The 14135-nt window shown below is 37.2% G+C and overlaps 1 protein-coding gene across 2 annotated transcripts in view; it reads left to right on the plus strand.

Annotated features, from left to right (window-relative positions):
• GLCCI1 (glucocorticoid induced 1) overlaps positions 1 to 11613 on the plus strand; it is a 124591-nt gene extending 112978 nt beyond the window's left edge. The window contains exons 7-8 of one of the 2 annotated variants that reach the window (XM_064290005.1): positions 4988 to 5108; positions 6287 to 11613. In XM_064290005.1, coding sequence (XP_064146075.1) covers positions 4988 to 5108; positions 6287 to 6632 — 467 coding nt within the window. In that variant the 3' untranslated portion in view covers positions 6633 to 11613. The remainder of the gene's footprint in view (positions 1 to 4987; positions 5109 to 6286) is intronic. The other variant, XM_064290006.1, reaches the window with a different exon arrangement.
• The last annotated feature ends 2522 nt before the right edge of the window (positions 11614 to 14135 follow it).

Here is a 14135-nt window from a genome sequence, read left to right on the forward strand (position 1 = left end):
TCCTCTTTACCCTTTGTTGAATGCTAATCTTTATAGAGCAGATCTTAGCTAAAGCTGTTAACTTGTTTTATTAAAATTCTGTAAGGGATTAACTTTGAAATTTTAGAGAAACATGAGAGAGCCAAATGTTTTGGTTACTTGTTCAGAATTTGGTCTTGGAGTTAACTAAAAACACAGGTTTTTCAATACAATTAGTAATGCTACTTCCAAAACTTTGTTGCCAAGAAGTCCTATACAATTTTGTGTTTCTCCTGATTTCATTAGGCCATCAAACCACACTACATCTGATAAGTTCATTTCCTAAAGCAAAAGAAGTAATTTTAATGTTAGAGTGGTAATTATGAGTCCTGCTTAGTCAATCATATTTCTAATCTAATTCTTTCGGCTAACTTTTAATTATGCTCTTAGTGAGTCTGAGTATAGTCTTGGCTGAACACTATACTCAACCTTCCCAGTCAGTTATTCTAGCTGGGAGAGCTAGAATAAGAAGGCATTCTAGCATTGATCCTGCACAGGCTATAAAAATATTTTCTTTGAATAGTAGCCTATAGAATCTGCATGCTGTAGACATCCATTTTAACTTCAAGACTGATAGATCTCTGTATACTAATGGATGCCATCATGAACTGGCAGAGCTCGTGCTAAGCAGTCGCAAACCTAGAGAATTCGCTTCTCTAAGTATTCCTCTTGCTTCTTAGAAACAAAATCTTATTTCTGTGTACCAGAATAGATTTAGAGTGTGCAGATGTATTAAAAAAGACTCACCCTCTGTTACTCTGTCCTACCAGGGGAGAGTGGAATAACCATTTAATTTCTAAATGCTTCACATTTTTAAATTTGCAAATTAGGAGTGATGCGTTCTGTCTACTATTATAATATTTATTATGAGCTTATTATGTTTCAGGTACTATCCTAATCCTTTTATACACATTTTTCATAGCTGTCATATCAGTAGGTATTCTCATTTTACAAATCTAAAAACAGAGTGGTCAGACTTGCCGTAGGTCATGTATTGAGGCCTAGGTAGAAGTCAGGTGGCCTGACTCCAAACCAGCGTTCTTAATCTCTGTGTAATTGATTCTCAAATTTGGCTGCACTTCAGAAGTACTTGAGAACTTAACGGGGGGTGGGGGCGGGGGAGGGGGGGGAGGAAACAATACCTGTGCGCCTCCCCAGACTAATTCAATCAGAATCGCTTAGGGATGGTCTGGACATTGGCATTTTTACATCTTCTGATGGGTCTAATGTGAAGGCAGGGGTAAGAACCACTGCTCTGTAATTAATTATATTGCTTACTTTAGAATTAATTTCACTTTATTTGCTAAAGTAATCTGATAGTCTAAGAGAAAGCACAGCTGGAGACTTAGGCTAGAATAGGACCATAGTAAAGATTTTACATACCTAGTAAATGACTCAAAAAATATGATTTTTCTTATGTTGGAATATTGGCCACAAAACTTAATATACCAGAAATAATGACAACCATTTAAAAGGAGAAATTCAGAAAACTCTGAAGCTATAAAAGTACATGTAGTTTTACATTAATGAATATTGTTTCTGTATGGAATTCCAAACCTTAATAATAACTTTTTTATTTCTTTAAAACTTAGATTCATTAGCACCTGTTTAAAGATATTTGGGAAACTATTTTGACTTTAACGGTAAATATGGTATTACACATAAATGATCTATAAAAGTAATATCACTAAGAAAACGTTTTCATAGTCTTGATTTTCAGAGTTGAGTAATTCTCTTACATAGACAGGACTAGCCCTGGTGGGTCAATGGTTAAGAGCTCGGCTGCTAACCAAAAGGTTGGCAGTTTGAATCCACTAGCTGCTCCTTGGAAACCATATGAGGCAGTTCTACTCTGTCCTGTAGGGTTGCTATGAGTCAAAATCGACTCAATGGGGTTTTTTTTTTTTTTTTTTCAATCCAACTCGATGGCACACAACAATATTATGAATGCAGAAAGATATGTAAATACTCATATTCTTGTATTTAATTTTCTTAATCAACATTTGCTAGATGTTATAAGAACATAAAGTAACATTTGATTTAATTTCAACTATATTTTTAGTTATTACTCTGCATTATTTTCTTGTGCAAGTAACATAATGAGAAACCTTGGCATGTTTATGAATAAAAGAGATTGAATTAAGATTACCATGATACTTTTCATCTTAACTCTCCAGAGCAGACATGCTCACCTCACATTTATAATGTTCTTATTGAAATGTGGTTTGTTGAATTCACACAGATTTCTTACTGAATAAGTGAATTTTTAGATATCCGTAAGTCTGGAGTGGATAGTATCATAAAATAACTCATTGCCGTCCAGTCGATTCTGACTCATAGCAACCCTGTAAGACAGAGTAGAATTTCCCAATTGCCCCATAGAATTTCCAAGGAGTGCCTGGTGGATTCGAACTGCTGACCTTTTGGTTAGCAGCCATAGGTCTTAACCATTACGCCACCAGGGTTTCCCTTTTGTAAAGCAAAAAAAAAAAAATTGGGGGACAGTATTCTTTCTTTGTGTGTTAACAACCATTAAAAAAAAAAAAAATCATAGAATTTTAAAGTCAGGAGGAGTGACAACTCCTTTAATTATACAGAAGTCCAGACAGGCACTTGTATTCAAAGTTCTGTAGCTATACCACTAGAGACAGTGCTAAAACCACAGACTAGATGTCTCCATTTCTGTTCCTCTTTGCACTGTACCAGCTTGCTTACATACTTACCTGACAGAAAAAATTGATTTAACAAATCAGTGTTTATAGTCTCAAAATAATTTTTCTTTCAAACTTTGCCTTTGCAGACCACTGAACAGTTAGTACTATGTATGTATACACATATATACACATACACACACATATATATCTATATATAAAACCAAATAATTTTTATTGAAAAGGGAAAGGAGATATAATAGCCTTGAATACTGTCTTTCTAGAGTAACAGTATATTTATTTAACACTATCCTTTCTCTACTCTCCCCCACCCTCCAAAAAAACAATAGGAAGTTTAAGTGGGTAAAACTGTAATAATAAATTTACAGCTTCTGAAATTAGAAATATTTTAGAAAGAAAAAAAATTTAATTCATTCTAGATTGTTGGTGGGAAGATAATTAGCTTTACAGATTATGCAACTCATGTCTAGCTTTCAGCTCTGAGGAAAGTCCCTTGAAACCCTCAAAGTTGTGAGAGAAATGTCGTAGGCCTGATGTATAGTATGGAACAGAGCACAGAGGACTGTAACTGGGGCCAAGCTGACTTTTCGTACATGATAGTAGGGCAGATCATTGGCTACTGGCATGGTCACACCCCTGCTAATAAATGACTTATTAGATCCAACAAGGCCATGGTTCTAGGCTGACTCTGCCCACCATGTGGGCTGTATTGTCACCAGCAATACTCTCAGTGGAGGCATCACATGTCATATCTACTTACTGTTGTTGATCATGGCTAGCCTAGCTAAAATGGAGAGCAGCAAACTGAGACCTCTAGTCAAGCTAATGGTGTTTTTCATCAGCCTGAGGAAAAAAAATCATATTCCCCCTTCTTTCTTCCACTTATTTAAGAAAGATACAGGATAAATGTTGAATCTATGAAGAAAACCCTCAAATCTGAAACTTATATGAAAAAAAGCCAGCTTAATTCTAAAATTTTATTCCTTCCAAGAGACTATTTTATGTATAATCTGAAGGGACATGAATAACAATTAAAAAAAAAAAATAGGTAAGGAGAAACTATCGTTTTCTTGCTTTCCTAATAATGTGACCTTATTATTTTGGAGGTTGTGATTTCCTGGCCAGAATATAGCCATATTATAAGCACAAATCCTGCATTTCCAAGGCTAACATAAATGTGTTTTGAATCATAAGATATACTGTTAGTGTGCATCAAGGGTCAACTCCACCCTCTAAGCGTGCATTATTCATTAGCGATGACAAAAATGTTCCTATTACTCAGTTCCTAATGTTAGACTGTGTTCTGTACCCTACACTAAAGTACCTTATCAAAATTGTGACTAACATAATTATGGTACTAATGCCATCTTTCAAAATATATGAAAATAATGAGTCTCAGTAGAGCATGTGCTTAGTATTTTAGCGGTGGGGATTGGTTTGCGTTAAGTCAGATTGTGTTTGAATAGGATTACTGTATTTATACAAATATGTTACTGGATTTACAACTTGGCATCTTACAAAGATAATGACACATTTAGGTGGATTTGAATTTCTAAAATCCTTTGCCAGGTAGAAAAGGGAGCCATTGAATTTAGGTTTTATGGCTTTTCATGAATAGACCATTTTCTTTTTGGTCAGAAATATGAGGAAAATGTACTAGGTAGAAATGCTTTTGGATTTCTCATGTCTTTCTATAGCAAAAACACAAACTGCTGAAAATTTAGACTCTTTAACATAGGTATTTTAAAGGCAGGATTCTGAGCAAATTACCTTTCTTGTGGTGGGGAGATAAAAAAAAGACATCATGTGTTACAAGCCTTTTTTTTCCTTGCACTCGTATTCATGGTGTTTAACAAAAGCGACATTTCTGTTAAAAACTTTTGTGATGATTATTCCACATACTAAAAATTTCACTTAATTTGGTTGGGCAGTGAGAAAACAGTTATTACCCGATTCATTTACATTTCTGAAATACATAATACATAATAAATAATGTGTTTATTTTCAGGATTACAGCTCTGCTTTATTCAAAATGCAGTTTTCGGACCAAAATATCTTCCTATTACGTTATGTGGTATGGTATATTACTCATACATTGAAGTTTTTTTTTTTCTTTTTCTTTTTTTTAAGACAAGTTCTACACATGAGTGTTAGAAATAGCTTTGCTGTAAAGGAAGCTCTGGTGGAAGAAGAGGGACAGTAGTGGATAAATGGTGCAAAGGCTACTTGTTTGGAAGTCAAATTTAATCTAAAAGAACTTTCAATCACTAGTTAATATAACTGCTTTAAATTTACAGACAGTGGGAGTAGCTCACCGTTACCCAAGTATGCTTCATCTCCCAAACCAAACAACAGCTACATGTTCAAACGGGAGCCCCCAGAGGGATGTGAGCGAGTGAAGGTCTTTGAGGAAATGGCGTAAGTAATATCTTTTCTGTCAGCTGGGATCTGCAAAGCTGTAAAGCTTTTTACTGGGACCAGTTGATTACAGATGAATCAACTACTCCATCCAGCTGATAATGTCTTTTCAGAAGCAAATTATTCAAAGAGAATTGAATAGGCAAAAGAGATCTTACTGAAGGAAAATTGGAGTCTGTATACTGGAAATGTATAAAATCAGTACAAAAAAAACTTGGAAATTCATCCTTACCGCCTAAAAGATCTATTTTTAATCATTAAGAATTTTCCCTTCAAGAGCTCTAAAAATTTAGATGGCTAACAAAAAGAGTCTTAGGAGCAAGGTTTATATGTGTGTGTGGCTAGCCTAACAGTGATTCCACAAGCCACGGGGAAATTAGTCTCCTTCCCTTATAGACACATCTAGCATGTGAATTCTTCATGGAATTCAGACTTTGCTCACAGATTTTTTTTTCTTTTCGATGTTTGAATATATATAAATTAGAAATTGAATAAAAAGAGATTTCTGCTGTAAACACTTGGCAGAATAGTTCAGAAAAAACCTGTGGCTGTTGGACTCATCCCTTTGTCCTAATGCTGATGCCTATGGAGGCCTCTGTGTCCCGCAAGCTAGAAGGGGACAGAGAGTGGTTTTGAAGGAGTTGACGGCTTCACTCCCAGGAATAGGAAGAGAGGAAGGGCTTCTGGACCCTGCTCTGTTGGGCTCATTGGCTCTTAGAAAGAATACTGAAAAAAATTTTTTTTTCCGTATGTGTTAATAGAAGTAATACAGAAGTACAGAAAAGGTGGAAATGCTTATAACCAAATACAGGATGGGATAATATGCTCCCCAATATACTTTTTCCTAATAGAAAAGGTAATTCTAACCTTGTATAGTCTGCAGCTATAATGTAGGATATTTTTCCATGTTCCAATACAACTGAAAGCAAACTAATGAACTCTGAAAATTTATCATCTGACCAGTCCTTTTGAAAATCCTTTTGTCTCAAATATCACTTCAGTGCTGTGTATGTGACTAGCCTGCCAGCTGACTTGTGCTATGGAAGATGTTTATTCCTCTGTGTACACTTAACCCATTCCCTGCCATTCACATTCTAGCTGTTTTAGAGAATTCTGATTAAGTCAGAGAGTACTTTCTAGTAATTGTAAACCTGATTTTGTTTTATGGTTTTTTTTAGGTCTCGTCAGCCTATCTCAGCCCCTCTCTTTTCATGTCCTGACAAAAACAAGGTTAATTTCATCCCAACGGGATCAGCTTTCTGTCCTGTAAAACTTCTAGGCCCTCTCCTTCCTGCCTCTGACTTGATGCTCAAGAACTCTCCTAACTCTGCCCAGAGCTCAGCTCTGACCACGCTGACCGTTGAGCAGCTCTCATCCCGAGTTTCCTTTGCATCTCTCTCTGATGACACCAGCACAATGGGCTCCACAGAGGTCTCGGTCCAACAGCCATCTCAGCAGCAGCAGCTTCTGCAAGAACTGCAGGGTGAGGAGCACATCTCTGCTCACAACTATGTGATGATCTAAGGCAAGGGGGAGCTGGCCTCTACCCTGTGTTCCATGAATGAGGAACTAGGTCTCATACATCTATCTGCATGGAGTGACAAACTTTTCTGACCACCACCACCAACAACAAAATACTTATCAGCATCATAAAGTATCTCTTCACATTGATCTTGGCAGGGACGGAACTCCTATTAGCAGTTTCTGTGGAAAGCAGTAATGCTTGCAAAATGTGTGTGTCATTCAGCATTTTAAGTGGAGACTATGCATTTCATAGTATGTTTGACAGATTAGTACTGTGTCCTGTGTTTTGTTTCAAATTCTTCAGTATAAATAAGCTCTATATCAAAAAGTTGCCTGTCTAAATAGAATGTCAACAAAACAATGTCTTGCTGTGTTTTGTCTTATGGAAAATACTGTACTTCAGGATTATGTTTACAATTGATCCAGGTGTTTGTTTCTAACTTCTGTAATACATACAATGCAAAAAAATAATATATATATATATGGCCACAACAGTTGCACAGTGCCCACCCTATGGCCTAGCTTCAGGTACTTCAGTTGAAGTCTAAACTCAGGTAACTTGGAATGTATATTATATTGGGATATTAAATATTTCACAGCTAAAAAGCTAAAGAGGGAACATCACTCTTTTGCCTTTCCTTATTTTATGCATTTCCCTTTCCTCATTACATTCCACATTCTTGGAATAAAAAGTGCATTCAACCCTAGGAGAACGATAGTCCTGGACATGGGTGAACATGAGGAGAACCAGCAAATCTGTGATGTCTGACATCACTTTTGTCATGTGGTTACAAGTAAAACAACTGTTGCATTCATTGTTTCAACATGTGTAACGTGTAAACGTGGCTTTTTTTTTTTTTTAATTCAGATGTTGCTCAGCTAATGACTGTTACAATGTTGCAAATAAAGTGTTCAGTACTAGGCGTACATAACATTCCACATTGTGCATGATGAAATTTAAAGACAAGGATGTCTAGGTTTGATTTCAAAACAATTGAAATTTCACAGGGGATGGTTGAGATTTTTATTTATGTTGGCCATTAAGGTCATGAAATGCTACTGTTTTATCTAAAGGCATATTAATGTTTAGTTTCTCTTTTGGAAATTCTTTAATTTGCAGGTGAAAAAATGACACACTCTTGGGTTTTGTTTTCTTTAAGCGGTTTAGGTGTAGGACCTGCATTTACACATAGAGAATACATAGGTCTCAGAATTAATGTTAACATAAGTAAGCAGGTTATTTGGTGATTTACAAAAGCAATAGTTTGAAGTTGTCTCATTTAAGCCTCTCATAATACCATTAAGAGTACTTTTGTTAAGATTTTGAATATGGACATAAACCCAAGTAAATAGCCTTGAACTTGCAGACTTGACATAACTTCTCAACAAAGCGTGAAGAGAGCCCTAGATATTCCTGTTTGGTCAGTGGGATAACCCAACTTTCAGGTACTGTTTTCTGCAGCACAAAGAGGGTATCCAAAAGCAAAAAGAAGCTTTTGTATTTTTTATTTCCTTGCTTTCAGTTCAGTAAAGCCTAGAGTTGTTTCATCTGCACCTAAAGTGTATGGCACAGTTTTCTTAAGAACAAGGAAAACAAGGTGCCTGCAGTTACAGGAGCGTTTCAGTTCCCTTTAACCATTCCTTGGTTTTTTTTTTTTTTTGGCTTTTATTTTCTAAAGACATTGAAGGATTAGATGATAAGAAAGCAACACAATTTTTTCTTTTAAAGAAGTGGATATATATATGTGTGTGTGTATGTGTGTATGTGTTTTGTTGCTCATTATTTTGTCATGATCCCAATTCTCTTCTTTCCACCAAAGTTTGCAGTAATATTCCCTCCCGAAGGTGCATTCTGGCTCCTTTAAATTAGTCAGTGTTATAGTGTAGGAGACTGTCATGGAGAAAAGGACTCCGTTTACTTTCGCTGTTTCACAGAGGAACCTTTTAAAACAATCTTTTCAGCAGCAGACACCTTTAACCCTAATAATCTCAGGCCTTGATGAAAATACTATATTTTGTAGATTATGGTTAAAGGGAGAAAAATACTAGTTCCGTAAGATAAATATGAGCTCCATTTAACTTCTGATCTCTGGTTTAGCATTACATAATGTGTTGATCTTATGCTCTGCTTTTGTCCAAATAAGATGCAGTAGTATCAATATCAAATTCAGAAAGATGGACTGAATATGCTTTTTTGGTGATGAAATCTGGTGTACGATATTTATAGTGACGTGCTTTTATTTTCTCATGAGAAACTAAATATTAATGAATTGTGTTGTACATTTGTTTTTAGCATATATTAAAGTTTCGAACCAAATGTGTTAAAGCTTATGCTTTGCCGTGTAAATTACCCAGAAGTTGTTGAGCTCAAATGTATCCTACATCAGCTGTAGAAATTTGTCAAAAATTGTTTAAATTTTGTATATAGTTGTACTGTTTAATTCTAGCCACTGCGCTGAACAGTATTGGAGTTACCATACAATATGGCTTTACACAAGGAAATACGTGGCTTTTGTTTTGTATTTTTTTCAGTATAGAAGTTCCTGTGTCTTATTTAAATAAAGTTATTAGTAAAACTGGAATAGTTCACGTATGTTTTTGGAGACTGGGTGGTTAGCATGGTACAAGACAGAAATGAATTCACCTCAAGGTAATGAGTGGTATTCAGTGCTCCTTGAGTTCCTGGCCTGCTTCTCTGGGCTGTAGGGCATCTAACTGGATAAGATTGCTGCAGCCGGGTTTCCTCCTGACATTTAATTTACACACTTTCCGTCACAAAGGTAAGAAACTAGATTTCTAAAGTTCCAAGTCATTGTACTGCTCACAATATGAGTACCTTAAATAGAGAGCAAATTCTCCCCACTTCATTATTTAATACCTAAGAATTACTTATGGAAGTGAGTTTTTTAAATTCAGGGAAATGACCTCAAAGGAAGTTGTGTATTTCTTGCGAAGAAAACTGAAGCAATAATTTTTTTTACTCTTTTTTGCTTTTTTGATGTTTAGATTCAAACTAAGAGGGAGAAAAGCTTTACAAAAGAAATAGGGTAATGGTGGACCATATGGTGGCACAAAAGCAGAAACAAACCAGTTTGAGAAATAATTTACCATTAGAGTGTTCTTCAGTCCCTAAAAAGAGCTAAACAGATTGGTAAGATTTGACCTTTAAATTGAACTTTAAAATGCCTGTTTAGTAGTTTTAGCTCACAAAAGTAATATATAACTTTTTAATGGTGAAATTTATCAGCCACCTACTTGAGTATAATACGTAGTTTAGGCAGGAAATTATCTACCCTATACAATTTAAAAATTCCATTGCAAGTGAATGTGAAGTAAAAGTGGGATTCTCAGCCCCATCTCTGCTTGACTCAATCATATAATAAGCTTGATATAAACAGCTCTGAGAAACAAGTCAGTACTTGTAAAAACCTAAAAAACAGGGACGGGGAGAATAGGCCTAAGAACTTACATATGTTTAACCTTGCTAGCTAGAAATAATCACTTGAGGTTTACTTAGGAAAATTGCAAAATGAATGATAATCCCACCCCACAGCATTTACAGACATAGCTAGAGGTTTTTTGAATGTCTCCTCACCAGGGCAGGACATGCCCAGTTAGGAATGTATTTAATTGTTTTATTCTGATAAATCGGGTGCTAGGTGATTGGCTTTTGAGATCAAATTAAGTCTTGTCCCTTGCTTTGAAACCTACTGGGCAAAAGGAAAGTATTTGAAGACCAGTTACAGGGAAGGTTCCATTAAGAAAAAGTCAGTTGGTTATAAAAGTTGATAATAGAATTTAAACATGATTTTATTGAACATTAAAGTCATCTGAGGACAATATCCTTCACATTCTCTCTGTGAACTTCATTCATCTTGCACTAGCTGTTGGTCTTATATGCTAACATAGAATTTTATTTGTTCTGTGCCCTGAATTGTCATGAGATAACGTGGGCTAAATTCAGCTACTGAAATGAATCATTTGTCCCGTTACTTGGTTTGATGACTTTGGAAACTACATTATGCCCTAGGGAAAATATTATTAACTGCCTCATTACCTCATCACATCCTACAATTCTTACATATATTTGTTTCTTGTCCTCAAAAGGCAGCCTATTGCCGAACCAAACCTATTGCCGTCAAGTCAATTTCCGACTCATAGTTACCCTATAGGAGAGAGTAGAACTGCTCCATAGGGTTCCAAGTTGCTGCTGGTGGATTTAAACTGCTGACTTTTTTGGTTAGCAGCTGAGCTCTTAACCACTTTGCCACCAGGGCTCCATATTCTACAATTACATGTATTTGTTTCCTTGTCCTCAAAAGGCAAGGCCTCTCTAAAGGATCTCTAAAGGAATTTGCCTACCTACCATCGTACTCCCATCTATTTCTATGTTCTCAGGCACTTCTCTCTCAGTTCTCCCTTTCGTTTTAGGAATCCCATCTGACTTAGAACAAATAGATTCAATTGTGCTGTCCTCCCACTCCTAAGAAGATCTCATACCTTCACTTGAATATAATACCTCTTTCTGGTGTCTGTCCACTGCTTTTCTTTGGTCCCGGGTTGCCTCCACTGCCTTGCCCCACATTCCCCTAATTTGCAATATACTGCAGAAGCAGAGGTCATCTATAGTCTCTTTTTGGCCAACTCCCCTCCCCCACCAGCCCAGCATTGTCCTTGTCACCTCTACCATTCAAGAAACATTTCCGGGGTCATAAAACTTAGTGTTTAAGGAACTCAGTCCAGGGGGAGTTACAGAGACATAAATGATCATACTGGGGGCCGTGCAGATAGTCTAGGAACACTGAGGAGGCACCAATCCAGCCATGGGATGAGAGTTTATCAGGAGAGCCTTCAGGAGATAATGAAGCCTGATTACTACTATAAAAGGCTAATAGAAGCCACTTCTCTATACCAATGTCCTCCCTGTAGAATGAAGGTGGTGATTAGTTTTACCTTGAGGTCCCTTCTAGTTCTGAAGTTTCATGCCCCCCTACATATTGCCTTCTACCGCCTCTTCGTTGGTATCTCACAAGTCGTTTTTTTCCGTTATACACTCCACTGATGAACTTGGCTTTGTGGAGCAGCAGGAGCTCTGTGAAAATGGATCCCTTAATTCACACCTTGAGTCAAAATCTGAATGCTATAATCTGGCCCCACGGTCCCAGGTGTCTGAAGAGCATCTCCTCTCAGACTTCTTGCCATATGTCAACCTCCATGATCAAATGGAATGAAGACATGCCTTGTCCCCTGTTGTTCCAAAGCCAGTTTACACATGCCTGTTCTTGTTTCCCAGATGACAAGACTGGAATTCTGTGTCCTGAAGTTTTCTCCACCTCAATCTCTCAGTATTGCCTTTCTGTATTATTCCACACTAAACTTCAAGCTGCAGAGGCATGATGACAGATCAAACAGCAATGCCACCTGGACGATTGGATGAACCATGTTTGAAATAGGATTCTGATAGTAAGAAAACAAAATCACTAAGTATGCTATACTTCCAGTAACCTCTATGGGCGTGGACGACAGGTCAACAAACTACTGCCCATGGACAACAAAATCCCACCTGCTGCCTGTTTTTGTAAATAAAATTTTATTGAAACACAGCCACATCCATTTGTTTATGTATTGCCTATGGCTGCTTTGGAAACCCTGGTAGCGTAGTGGTTAAGTGCTACGGCTGCTAACCAAGAGGTTGGCAGTAGAAATCCGTCAGGCCTCCTTGGAAACCCTATGGGGCAGTTCTACTCTGTCCTATAGGGTCGCTATGAGTCAGAATCGACTCGACGGCACTGGGTTTGGTGTTTGGTTTTATGGCTGCTTTGCAGTACAATGGCAGAGATCAATAGTTGCAACAGAGATCATCTGATCCACAATGCCTGAAATATTTACTATCTAGTCTTTTACAGAAAAAGTTTGCTGACCTCTGCTGTAGACTAAAAAACCAGACTAGATGTGTAGGTAATTTGTATCATACATATGGTCATCTAAAAAATATGTATTTAAATTCTTTGATACACCTCCCTTCAAGAAGCAGAACTTATTTTTCCTTCTCTTAAGAGCAGGCTGAACTTACTTCTGATGTACAGAATATAGCAGAAGTGATGGTATGTCACTTCCAAGGTGGGTTATAAAAAGACTGTGGCTTCTGTCTTGGGTACACAATATACTCTCTTGAAACACTTGCTGTAGGGGAGCCATGTTGTGAGGATACTTACGCAATCTATATAGAGAGGCCTCAATGACTAGTAGGGGAGGCTTCTGGCCACCAGCTATTGAGGAACTGAGGCCTCTTGCCCACATCATATGAATGAGCTAGGAAGCAGATCTTCTTAGCCCTAGCCAAACCTTGAGATGACTGTCTGAAGCCCTGACTGATGGCTTGACTACAACCTTATGAGAGACCCTAAGCCAGAAACACTCACCTAAGACATTTCCTGTTTTCCAACCCTTAGACAACTGTGTGAGATGAAAAATGTTTGTTGTTTTAAGCTGCCAAGTTTAGGGGTAACTTCGTACATATATATCCCATTGCTGTCGCCAATTCCAACTCATTGCAACCCTATAGGACTGGGGAGAACTGTCCCATAGAGTTTCCAAGGAGCAGCTGGTGGATTTGAACTGCCAACCTTTTGGTTAACAGCTCCGCTCACATCCGCCACCTACACATACATATATCCATTTTTGACACCAACATCACCTAGAGTCTTCCAATATAATTTTATCCTCTGGTTCCAGGAAATGAGGCTTGCTTTTTAAGAATGGATACTTTTTGAAAGAAGCCCTTTGGAACCAGGTCCAAGACAAAGCTTTATCACACAAAATTATGTTATTTGAACAGCTCATGTGATATTAAGTCTCTACAGAGTGTGCCTAAAAGTTAACTTGCCTAACACTAAACCATCTTACCTAAGACAATCCCATGGAGGAAAAAAAAAATTAAACCCTCGGAGAAAAGGTTTCCCTATAAAAAATGATGCAAGAAGGGGTGGGATGGGGGATAGATTTTTAAAGTTTTGATTTAACAAACAAGAGCCGTTTTAGTTGAAGTACTGGAAAGGAAGAAAAGGCAGAATTCTCATCAAATTGAGAAATATTTCCACCTCGAATGTCCTTGTTTTTTTTCCTTTCATCAACAGGAAGCCGGTGACCCTTTAGTTCTAAAATGTCCTCTCCCATTCCATAGACATTTGCATCTCTCAAAGAGTAGAGGAAAAAAAAATTTTTTTTTCCCAGAAATTCCAGGTCAGTTTAGTGATGGCCCCTCTCATGCAGAACAGCCATTTTCTTAACACTAAGAATTTGACCAATTAGATCATTTTTCCTCCAAAAGATTTTCTGATATCAAGGAATGGGTCCCTTTTCACATTACTCAAATCTTGGCATCTGTTTTGAACATGACTTCGATGACATTCCTTTAGCCAGAATTGTGTATGGCCCTGTGAGCAATGGATGTTATTTCAAACCACTGCCTGGAAACAAGTGGGATAAAAGGTGGATCTAGGG

The sequence above is a fragment of the Loxodonta africana genome, chromosome 8 (assembly GCF_030014295.1).
Source record: "Loxodonta africana isolate mLoxAfr1 chromosome 8, mLoxAfr1.hap2, whole genome shotgun sequence".
In the NCBI taxonomy this organism is placed as follows: Eukaryota; Metazoa; Chordata; class Mammalia; order Proboscidea; family Elephantidae; genus Loxodonta; species Loxodonta africana.